The sequence below is a fragment of the Monodelphis domestica genome, chromosome 2 (genome assembly GCF_027887165.1).
Source record: "Monodelphis domestica isolate mMonDom1 chromosome 2, mMonDom1.pri, whole genome shotgun sequence".
Taxonomy (NCBI): Eukaryota; Metazoa; Chordata; class Mammalia; order Didelphimorphia; family Didelphidae; genus Monodelphis; species Monodelphis domestica.
The window spans coordinates 35,275,309-35,286,944 of record NC_077228.1 but is presented as its reverse complement, the minus strand read 5'-3'; the positions used below and the strand labels follow the sequence as shown (position 1 = coordinate 35,286,944).

Below are 11,636 nucleotides of genomic sequence, written 5' to 3'. Positions count from 1 at the left end.
GGAAACTGAGGCACAAAGAGTTGAAGTGACTCGTCTTGACATCAGTCAATAAATGTTTAGCGAGTGTCTACTATGTGTGAGGCCCAGTGTTGTGCACTAACTGCTGAGCAAACAATTATTGTCAAAGCCAGGTTTAGATTGCTACTCTACACCTGGATGGCTCTTGACTTTAACAGGTCTCCAGGAGCCCCGGGCTTGCTTCCCCAGGAAAGGGCTTTGGGTTTGTCACCTGTGAGCAGATGGAAAGTGCTAGGAAATGCCTGGGGCTGCAGGCACCCAGATAAAAGGCACCCAGTTTAATGGTAAGAGGGCTGGGATTATGGAATCATGAATTTAGAGCTGGAAACGATTTTAGAGAGCAGCTAATCCAACTGCTTTATTTTGTACATGAAGAAACAGAAGCCAAGGGCGATTTAAGTGACTTGCTCAAGACAATATAATAGCTAGCATTTACAAAGTGCTTTCTTTCCCTGTCATCTCACTGACTTTTACAACAATCCTATGGAAGTTGGTACTATTATTTTCCACATTGTACAGATGAAGAAACTGAGGCAAAGAGGTTATGGGCAACATCAGGATCACACAGCTAAGGCAGAGGCAAACCTGGGATTTGAATCCAGGGCCATTAATTCCACCCAAATCTATCACTCCTTGCAGTACCACATTTCAAATCCTGTCCCCGAATAACTCTTGTATGTCTATGAGCAAATTATTCCACCTCTCTAAGCTTCTAGGGGGGAAATCTCATAGAGTTTGAGGATTAAGTGAGAAAATAAATATGCAGAGAGTATTTTTTAAACCTCTACCTTCTGTCTTAGAATCAGTAATAACTGGTTATTGATTCCAAGACGGAAGAGTGCTAAGGGCTAGGCAATGAGGAATAAGTGACTTGCCCAGGGTCACATAGCCAGGAAGTGTCTGAGGTCAAATTTGAACCCAGACCTGGCTCTCAATCCACTGAGTCACCTAGCTGCTCCCTGCAGAAAGTATTTTTGTATATTTTGAAATGCCATAAAAACAGCAACCACCATGGGGGCAGCTGGGTGGCTCAGTGGATTGAGAGTCAGACCTAGAGACACTGGAAGTCCTAGGTTCAAATCTGGCCTCAGATACTTCCCACCTGTGTGACCCTGGGAGAGTCACTTGACCCCCACTGCCTAACCCTTAGCACTCTTCTGCCTTGGAGCCAATACACAGTATTGGCTCCAAGGCAGAAGGCGAGGGTTTAAAAAAAAATAGCAACCACCAGACAATCTTTTCCAGATGACAGCTTGAGCTTCACCATTAATATTCTGAAATTAGCTTATTTTCCTCCGGATTCCACTAGCTCCTTTTCTTCAGTCAAAGCTGAATTTTCCTCCATGTCTTATCACCCTCCCTTGCCACTGGCTTAATAAAAATTCATGTATACATTCCTAATACTTTATTAATTTAAAAGTTATTCTAATAAATATGTATTAATAAACATGAGCACTCCATAACATCTACAGACACTGCCAAACCATGTCAAAGTAAACACCCCATTCTTCCTGAAGTCGCAGACGAGCATGTTAAAGGCAGAGTCCACCAGCCATACTCCCCTGAAGATCCAGAGGTTTTAACAAAGATGGGCTTAAGAATCAAAAACAAAAACCAGCACAAACATGGCCGTGAGAGTCTTTCAGCTCCTTTCCAGCCCCTCTAGAAAAGACAGCAGCGCCCTGGCCTCAGTGGCACTCACTGCCTCTCCAAGGGCCATCCTGGTCGTTCTGTCCCCCATCCTGGAGAGCCAGGGCTTTGGACTGTCCCTCTTAGCTCCCCCTCTCAAATACAGCCCTCGATTCTCCAAGAGGAGGACGCTGTTCTTTGGGAGAGTCCTTGGTCCAGTAATTCTTCCACACAAGCCATGCCTTCTTCCTTAGCTCGGGAGAGCCGGTGGCTTTATAAGTAGCCCACAGTAGCCGTCCTTCCCGCTTGGGAACAAGTCTTCAAGTGCACAGAGGGCTGCCTGGGGTGCTTCTACATAGTTTAGTCACCTTGGAAGGAAATGGAGCCTTGGGGAAACTCCACGAAAGAAAAAGGAGTAAGAACGCGGCTCACTCATTCCCGTTTCCTTAAAAACTAGAAATCCAGTCGCTGTGTAAGCTGGGCGTCCTTCTGTTATTCGAAACTTAGTGGAAGGATCTGGGGAAGGTGGAGGGAAGAGCAGATTCTAGCTGGAGGGCTCCTTTGCCCCACGGAAGGATATAGGGGCGGGCAGAGGTAGGGGGTGGCAGAATTTGCCTGATTCCTGCTTGAGTTTCAGGAACAGAAGCTTGTCCAGTGTTTCCAAAAACATGAGTCCTTTAGCTTCCACTTTGGGCTAAAATCGTTTTTAAAAAGCTGCAGAAGCGCCTTCTGGGTACTCGAGGGAAGTAAGTAGAAGCCATTAGATCTCTGGTCTGTAAGAAAAGTAGAAGATGAGGGCTAGAGACGGACGCAGGGACCTGGGGGAGGCTGAGGCAGAAAAGGAGGGTCTGTTCCCACTAGTGTTGACTGATGCTTCAGCATCCGGACTTGAACTCACTTCAGCCCGTGCTGTGTCTCCCTGTGCCTCCGGAGATCCACCTTTCGCTGGAAGCCTTTCCCACACAGATCGCAGCCAAAGGGTTTAAAGCCCGTGTGCTTTCGGCTGTGGGTGATGAGATTAGAGCTCTGGCTGAATGCTTTCCCACACACCTGGCACTTGTGGGGCTTCTCACCTGCAAAGACGTCAGAGTCGGAGTCAAAGGATGGAGCTGGCCACAAAAACCAATCTGTTCTATGAAGCAACCATCCGGCAAGGTCAGGGGAAATCCGCCCGCGCCCCTCCCCCAATACCCCCATCCCTCCATTCCCCCCAGCTTTCCCAGATGCCTATGGCTTAACCCAGAAGACCAAGGCAAAAGGTGCTTGAACCACCGCAGGCAGTCAGCCTACAGGAAATTTGTGGATATGCCAATAGCTACCAACAGTCATCTTCCTAGGCAAAGGCCATGTCATCCCAGCGACTTCATTTTCTCGGCCCCTGCCCCAAGTGGGATCCCCCCAACCCAGCTTGTAAATAGGCTATGAAGTATAGAAAAGGGAGAAAGGTTTTCCTGTGTGCCAGGAAGGAGCTCCCACTCTCAAAGAGAGCAAAAAACGGACAAACTCAGAGTGAGGAGGGCTCACTGTTTCTCACCCAACTGTTTCTCTGGTTCCTCTGAATCTTCTAGGAAAGTTTTAACTGGGCAAGGGCATCATTAGGCACAAAAAGAAGTTAAGTGAGAGCCAGGCTTATAGACAAAGATCCTGAGTTCAAAGCTGACCTCAGATACTTCCTAGCTGTGTGATCCTGAGCAAGTCACTTAATCCCCATTGCTTATTCCTTACCATTCTTCTGCCTTCAAACCAAAACAGTATTGACTCTAAAATGGAAGGTAAGTGTTTTTTTTTTAAGAGGTTAAGTGTGGGGGAAGCTAGGTAGTTCAGTACACTTCTTAGCAGTGTGACCCTGGGCAAGTCATTTAACCTCCATTAATTAACCCTTATTGTTCTCCTGTCTTTGAACTAAAACACAGTATTAATTCTAAGATGGAAGGTAAGGGTTTAAGAAGAAAAAAAAAGGAGGTTGAGTGAAGGTTCATATCAATGATCATATTCTTTCTTTTTATCTCTTTGTATATCCCCACAGTTTAACATGTTGCCTGACAAAGGCTAAACCAGAATGAATAAAAATTGCCATTAAAGTATAGGAATAATAAGTAGGACTTATATAGCACCTTGAGGTTTGCATAGTACTTTACAAATATCTCTTGAGCTTCACTACAAGACTGGGAAGTAAATGTTATCACCCCCATTTTACAGATAAGGAAACTGAAGCTGAAAGAGGTTAAATGACTAGCCCCAGGTCACAGAGCTAGAAAGAATCTATGGCCATATTTGAACCTAGGTCTTCTTGCCTAACAGAACTCTACCCACTTTGCCATCCAGCTGCCTTAAAGTCCGAATTTTAAAATCTAAGTTTGGCCAACAAATTTTTGCTTATACTGTCAGTCTTTCTCCACTCACTCCACTCAATGCCTTTGTATTTGTCCATTTTTCTTACTCACCCCACCCCCCAGCCAGGTAATGGGTTTTTTAAGAAAGTGGCCCATTTTCACCATCGTTTATTAATTAAGTACCAAGCAAACAATAGACCCCACTGGCTTTCTCTCCACTAGAAAGGAGCTCTTGCATTATTTAGTGAATGAGCAAATGCCAGAGATTTGTATACACATTTTTCCATCCCCTACTTGAGTTAAAGGCTGCCCTAGATAAAATTTGAGGTAGTCTCCTCCAGGACCTCTGCTCCCCTTTCTGTAGTTCTCCCTTCTAATATTGCTGCTCCAAACACCTGATGCTTTCATGTCATTCTCCATCCAGGGGGCTGACCTGTGCATCGTCTCGTCTCTAGACTCATATACTCAGAATCTTGGTCCAGAAAAGAATGTCTCGTCCAAGCCTGTTCTTTTCCAAATGAGACCACTGGCCACCAGAGAAGGGGAAGGGAAATGACTTGCCTAACAGCTTACTAATATATGCAGTAGAGACAAGCCTGGAATGGAAGTCTCTTGAAAGAGGTTTAGAGATTTTTGCAACCGTGGGGGTTTCTATGTTGGGTTCATTCTCTCTACTTGTCACACTTCATCTGGCTTTACAGATTCCTGGGGCGATGGTGGTGGTGGTGGCTGGGATAGGAACGTTGTCACTTAAAGAGCACCTGTTTGTCAGTATTCAAAGTGAAAGCCACAAATTAGACCACCTGATGTGTGGTGGCCACCTCAGATGTGATTGAAAGATCCCCAAGAGGCCTCCGAGACTACCTCCCCTGGGGTGCCCAAAAGCTCTGTACTCTTCCTCCTTGGCACTTAAGGCTCCCAAGCCAACCATAAAGGTTACCTGGAAGACTGATGCTAATATTATCCAGGCATTGCTCCCTTAAACCCTTCAGTTTAGAGAACAGTTTACTGCCATATTGTGAAGGAATGGGCCACAGGACAGGTAAGTTTTGAGAGAAGATCAAGCAGTCAAGAGAAGAGACAATAATCCCTGTCCAACAAGAGTAGTAAAGCCAGGGGGTGCTGCTTATCAGCAGTGACTCCCCTGAAGAGACAAAGTGAAACCCTCTAAACTGAACCTCAGAGCCCAAACTCTAGAGCTGGCAGCAGTGATTGGAGGAGGGGCCTGGGGAGAGATGGACAAGAATAAAAGATCTCTTCTTCCTAGGGATGGAGATGCTATAACATAACATGACTAGGATCTCAGAGGATCCAGATCCGAGCCACAACCAATCTGTGCCCTTTCCTAAATAAACTGGAGACCGACACTGTTAAAGGGACTGACCTGGATAGTCATTCATTTCCCCTCCGGCCTCTTTACTCAACTGGCTTTGTCTAAACCTATATCCTGGGCACACTCACCCCCCTGCAAGGCCAGGGCAGGTGGAATAGAAAGCAAGAGAAGGATGTGCTGGTCCCCAGGGGAGGGAAAGGAGAACAGCCAGAGAAATGGGCACCAGAAAGGAAGGGGAGGGAGATCTTGTGTGGAGTGTGGCTCCTCCATGGGCTGACTGGGTTTCGGTACCCTGGGTGTTTACCTGTGTGGATAAAGGTGTGTTTCTTCATGTCCGATTTCTGGTGGAATCTCTTCCCACAATACTGACAGGGGTAGGGTCTGGTGTCTGAGTGGATGAGCAGGTGAGTGGAGAGAGTGGAGGACCTCTTGAAACTTTTGCCACAGATCTTACAATCAAAGCTTCGTTCCTGCAGAGAGAGAGAGATTTTCAGTGTCTCCTCCTGCACCAGTTCTTCCGTGCTCGCCCCACTTTGTCACCCTTCACCAGATAAGTAATCTCTTGAAATTACTTTATGACTTATCTGTGGACCTTTGTAACATCTCCCTTTCCCCCAAGAGAGTGTAAGCAGCTGGGATTCTAAGATCCGGGAACCTCAGAGCTCATGGAGGTTCCTGGAGATCCAGGGACTGTTTCACCATTGTTTATCTCTGCTCTCTAGCCAGTGCCCACCCCATAAAGGCACAGAAGCCTTCTCGACTTGCTGAATCCTCACAAAGGTAACCCAAGCTAGGACAATGTAAGCACTTGACTCCCTCACTAAATCAATACACAGAATAAAAAAAAAAATCAGAACACAAAACCCTTTAATACACAGAAGCATCTCCCATAATTCCTCCGTCCTCTCCAGGCCACAAGTTTCCCTCCCTTGCCACTCACCCCATTTTCTTTGACCCATATTACAGTTCTTTTCCACCCTCCCCCTGAACACCTTCTACAGAAACCCATCAAGCCACTGAACACAAAATCTCCCCACCCCAGTTTCTTACACCCATTTACACACATCTCCCTCCCTCTCTCCCCAGCAAACTTTTCAAAGTTTCCCAATTCTTAGTCAACTAAGACTTGTGGTGTCACAGTGGAAAGAATGAACAGCTCTGAAGTCAGAAGATTCTTCCTCAACTGCCTCCTCTGAACTTCTGGGAGACCTTGATCAAGTCATTAAAGAAGGCCTCAGTTCCTTCATTAGTAAAACCAGGGGGTTGCAGCTATAGATTTCACCTTCTATCTCCATCCTCTGAAGACCCCCAGAGAAGTCTTTTTAACTGAGTGCCCATCCCAACTGTGTGACTGGGTGTCCACTCCGATCCTTCATTGGGTAAAAGGATGGGGGGAGGGGCAGGGAGCCCCGGGCTTTCCTTTTTCATCCTCAAGTGGGAGTGTGGCCAGGGGCCATTTGGGGAAAGGGATAATGATCAAGAGGCAAAAGTTAATGGGAGTGGGAGCAGCCAAGTGCAAGGAAAGGAAACCAAAATGACGAGTAGGATTTGAGGCTTGGGAAGTGAGGGGGAGGGAGGATTTCACTGATTTAGGAAATCCCTTTTACCAAAGCAGATGTCACCTGCTGTACCACTCATTGTCTTAGAGAGTTGGGCCTGGGACACTGAAGAGTGAAATGACTTGTCTAGGGTCACACAGACAATAAATGTTCTGGGTGGTTATAAGGTCAGAGAAAAGCAGGAGGGAAAACCGTTCTTTCAGAGTCCCGAGGACCAGGATGGGGATCCTGGAGCCCGCCTCATCGCAGATGCAGTCTGTGAGTTATTCAAGGGAACGCTTCGCCCGTCTCTTGTCTGGGCGCAGGGCACACTCATTGGTGCTTACCTGCGAATGCACGGCCTTGTGTTGCTCCAGGCTCACCGCGTGCCCAAAGGTCTTTCCGCACATCTCGCACGCGAAGGGTCTCGTGCCGCTGTGGGATCTGCGCACGTGCACCTCGAGGCCGTGGGGGGTGGAGAACACCTAGGGCGCATGGGGGAAGGGAGACAGAGGCTGAGAGGCAGGAGGGGCAGAGGCGGCAGAGGGGGTGCGGCCCCGCAGGGAAGAGGGTGCTGGGTTGGGCTGGGTCCCGGCTCACCTTGCTGCACTTGATACACTTGTAGGAGCCATTGTTGAGCAGGAGGCGCGTGCACAGCAACTCGGACTCCACCTTGAGGCCCGAGCCCTTGTCCGGGTAGAGACTGCCCGCCTGCGATGGGCGCTCGTACAAGCGGGCTGCCGCCGCTGCTGCCGCCGCCGCCGCCGCCGCCGCCGAACCAAAGTCCCTGTAGAGACCCAGGCCGGGGCCGCCGCTGCCGCCGCCGCCGCCCCCCTCAGCGGCCCCGCCACCGCCGCAGCCCCGTTCCGGACTGTAGAGGGAGGCTGCAGCGCCCGGCTCTGGACTCCGCTCGCCGAAGAGGCCCAGGCCGGCGCCTCGTTCTAGGGCATGGCAGGGCCGGTAGTTCTGCACCAGGTGCCGCAGGTCGGAGCCTGCCAGGCTGTTCCACGAGTAGGGCTTGAAGGGCACCGGGAAAGGTTGCGCCTCGTCCAGGGAGGGACACACGGACTTCTCGGAAGCTGTGGGAGCAGAGGGCACTGCCACGGCCGCTCCCTGCCCGGGGCCCGCTATCTACCCTGCCTCTTCGAGCTAAGATCCGCCCAGGAACCGAAGGCCCCACCGGTCTTCTCCCTCCCTCCCCCGGGGAAGGCCTTTAAGGCCAATGGTCGCATCCCTCTGCGCCAGGCTGTATGGTGGACAGCTGGACTCACAGTGCTGGTAGCCTGCAGCAGGGGCTGGTGTTCCAGGCACAATAATAGCTGAATGCGGAGCCCCTGACAGTGCACAGAGCGATTCCTGACGGAGTATATTTGGGTCAAAAAATTCAGCCTCTGGACAGCGCTCGCCTACCTCTCGGGGGAGGTCGAGGGCAGAACTCTTCCAAGCTGACTCCTCCCCCTCCCTGGATGGGGAGTCGGGGGTGGGGAGGACGGGGAGGCAGGTTGAGGAATTAGCCGGGCGTGGGTCGGGAAGGGATGAAAAGGGGGACCACAAAGTACTTCGGAGCTGCCCCTAGCTGGGGGAAGAAGAAACTGGCTCTACCTTAGGGGAAGTTGAAAAGAGGAGGAGGTAAGGGTGGGTCCCGGAAGGGGGATCCGAGAGGGAGGACAGTTTTTGATGGGAAACCAACCAAAGACTAGATACAGTCCAGAATACAATCGGGTCAGCGCTGCGGGATTTACACACTTAAATTCCCACCTGAGCGGCTTTCCCGGTCCTCGAAAAGTGTTTCTGTTTCCAGAAACTGCACACACAGTACAGATTTCTCTCAAACTAATAACTAAACTTTACATCTATGCATGCGAGTATATCATGCATGCATACACGTCGGACTTAAAGGATGTTTGCACTCTACAAGGACGAATACACGCAGTATGCCAAGAGAAGCATGGAGAACCCTGGATTTTGATCTTAGCCAATCATAATACATGATATCAGAAAATTGTGTGAGTGTACACTGTTCAAACAATTAGGAACAAGGTCTCAAGGTCCCTTCAAAAACGGTTATGAAGTAATTTTGAGATGGCAGAATTGGAAAAAGTATTAGAACCCCCAAGAGGAGATATGAGTTCTAGGCTTGGCCACGATGCTGACAGTAGCCTAGGACAATTACTTCCCTATCTGGTCCTCAGTTTCCCTATCTGTAAAGCAAGATTTGGGCTGGATTGCCTTTTAAATCCCTTTCAGCACAAATCCCAGGATTCTATCTGTCTGGGGGAAAATTCGATTCACAATTGCAGTTTCTTCCCCCCAGTCTGGAATTCAAAAGGAACCAGGCTCCGGAGCCAAACCAACACTCAATTCACCAACCCAGGGCTCCTCCTCTCCCTATACGTCACCTAAGCAGTTACTTCGTTTTCATTAAACTCAGTGCATTCAGATTCTGGCAACGAAGGAGACTCTGGATAGGTCTCAGCTCTGGTTCCCTAACTGAGCTAAATGAAAAGCTAGGGGTCAGGAATTCTTTTCAAGGCACACCCTTCCCCAGCATCTGGCTCTGGGAAGGGAACAAGTATTAGATGGGGGCAAACCAGGAGCCAGGAGGAATATGGGACAAGTCCTCCTCCACCCAGCAGCCAGAATTCCAGATCAAATCTCAGATTAAATAGGAGATCTGGACAGAAATTAGTGGAGGACGGAAAGGCCAAAGCTATAAGGCCTGCAGGAAGACTGGTTTATAGAATCATTTCTCCCCCTTAGTCTTCACTTCAGTTTGAAGTCGTCCTATGTTCCCAGTATATATAAACCATTTTTCAATATGGCTCTAACTCGGCTTTTCAGTGGCTCTCTGAGCTACACTTGCAAGCAGGACCCCTTTTCCCCCTGCTTGCCCATTTCAATTAAGTCTCATCTTGGGGGGGGGAGGGAGTTGCTCTTTATTCAGACATTCTCAGTTAGGGAAAACACTCTCTGGCGATGCCCTCCTCCACCCTCTCACCCGGGGTTGAGCCCAACAACAGTAGCCTCCACCCTTCCTAGTGTCTTGTCCTTCACAGGGCAATTAGACTCACCTTACACACAGTTCTAAAGAATTCTAATCAGAATTTAGATTGAAAGAGGAAAAAGGTGTGTGTGGGGGCGGGGGGGGGGGTTGGAATCAAGAAGACACTCCTCTGGGACAAAAAAACACACAAGCTGGGACTGGGACCTTTTGCTCCCACAATCTCCACCCCCTGTGCAGTAATTTCCAGGATCTTAACCCTGCTGCCTGCCCATACTAGCCAAGATTTGACCCAAACGGAATTTGGACAGAAGTTTGTAGTCAGAGTTCCCCCATGATGCCAACGTGCCCAAAGTTTACTTATCTCTCCCATCCCTCTCTCCCCCACCCTTGCTACCTTAGGGGCTCAAGGTACCTGGAGATGCGGAAGGCGAAGGGGGCCTCCAGAAATCCTCGAACTCAGAACTTCTATCACAGACGCTCCCCTCACAGCTAGCTGGAGAAACTGAGACTGCCTCCGGGGTCTCTGTCAGTTGGGACGCCGGGGAGATGGGGGAGATGGGTCCTTGGGGCTCAGGTTCCGAAGGCCCTGGGCTTGAGTCCCCTGGCATCTTGCTGTCTGCCTCGGTAGAAGGAGGAGAGAGATGGCTCAGTCCAGGTGTGGGGTCCTGAGAGCAAGGATGTGGGGAAAAGAGACCCCCTGTAGACCCTCCCCGGGACTTGGAGACCTACGGTGCCCAACCCAATGACCAGAAAACATCCCGTTGGAGACCCATTTCTGTCTCTCCTCCCGGGATAAGGGCAAGATTTCGCTTTCCTTTTTCAAGGTCCAGTAGGTGTGAGTGGGCAGCAAGTGGAGCAGCGCCCACAGAGCACACCCGAGCCTCAGACTTTAACTGGTGGATTAGGTGGAGTGGCTGAAGAGTGTAGCTTGTCTCTTAAACACCATCCTCGCTAAAATAATACTAATGCGGCAATAGAAGTGGCAGAAGGAACTGGACTAACTCAAGGGGAGGGGAATGGGGACTGAGAAGAGAAAAGGAGGAGGAGGAAGAGGAGGAAAGGCTCCGGCGGATTGGGGGAAGCAGGAAGGGCTCCCGGTGGAGGGCAGGGGCGATTAGGAGGTCCAGAGCCCGCGGTGTGGCTGACTAGAGAAGTTAATCCGGGTGAAGCAGGGCAAATCTGCCTCTGGGGGCCGAGTTCCTCAGTGTCTTCAAATCGATTCAGCTCCGCACCTGCACTGATCTGCGCCAGCACATTCTCCAGGCAGAGGTCATAGTCCTGGTCCTGCGAGCGCGGCTGATGGTAGCTGTGAGCCTTCTTGCTCTTCACGAGGAAAGACCGAGGCATCCTCCCTTCGCCGTTATCCCTGCCGCTCCTGCGCCTCCAACCGCAAGTAACTCTCCGTTCCTCTTTCCAGGTTCCGCGGGCACCAAGTTCACTCCTGGGTCAGCCCTGCTGCCCGAGGAGCCCTGCTGGGGAGAGATGGGTGGAAGCGTGGGTTACGAGATCCAAGGCTGGGAGGGGACTACGCGATGGGTGAGGGAAAGATGCCTGGCCAGGGGGATGGGGAATGAGAGGAGATCGGGAATAGGGCCCGGGTCGGGGAGGGGCCGCCGTGGGGAGGAGCCTTCGCCTCCGTGGCGCTGCTCCGCTCACCAGGTGGCACTCAGACAGGTGGCTAGAGCCGCCGGCTGCCTCGGCAGACACAAACCCCAACCATAAAACGACGGCCATGAAGCAAAGGGGCCTCTCCTCCGGAGAGCTCAGGCCTCTCTCCTCTC

General features: G+C 50.4%; 1 protein-coding gene across 1 annotated transcript; it reads right to left on the bottom strand.

The window, feature by feature from the left end:
* Positions 1 to 349: 349 nt before the first annotated feature.
* On the bottom strand, positions 350 to 11,319 carry GFI1 (growth factor independent 1 transcriptional repressor). The gene is made up of 6 exons (XM_016429826.2): positions 11,088 to 11,319; positions 10,268 to 10,471; positions 7,452 to 7,930; positions 7,199 to 7,336; positions 5,618 to 5,783; positions 350 to 2,720 (listed from the first exon to the last, which is right to left on the bottom strand). The coding sequence occupies exons 1-6, from the start codon at positions 11,200 to 11,202 to the stop codon at positions 2,542 to 2,544; spliced, it is 1,281 nt and encodes a 426-aa protein (XP_016285312.2). The 5' UTR covers positions 11,203 to 11,319; the 3' UTR covers positions 350 to 2,541.
* Between the last annotated feature and the right edge of the window lie 317 nt (positions 11,320 to 11,636).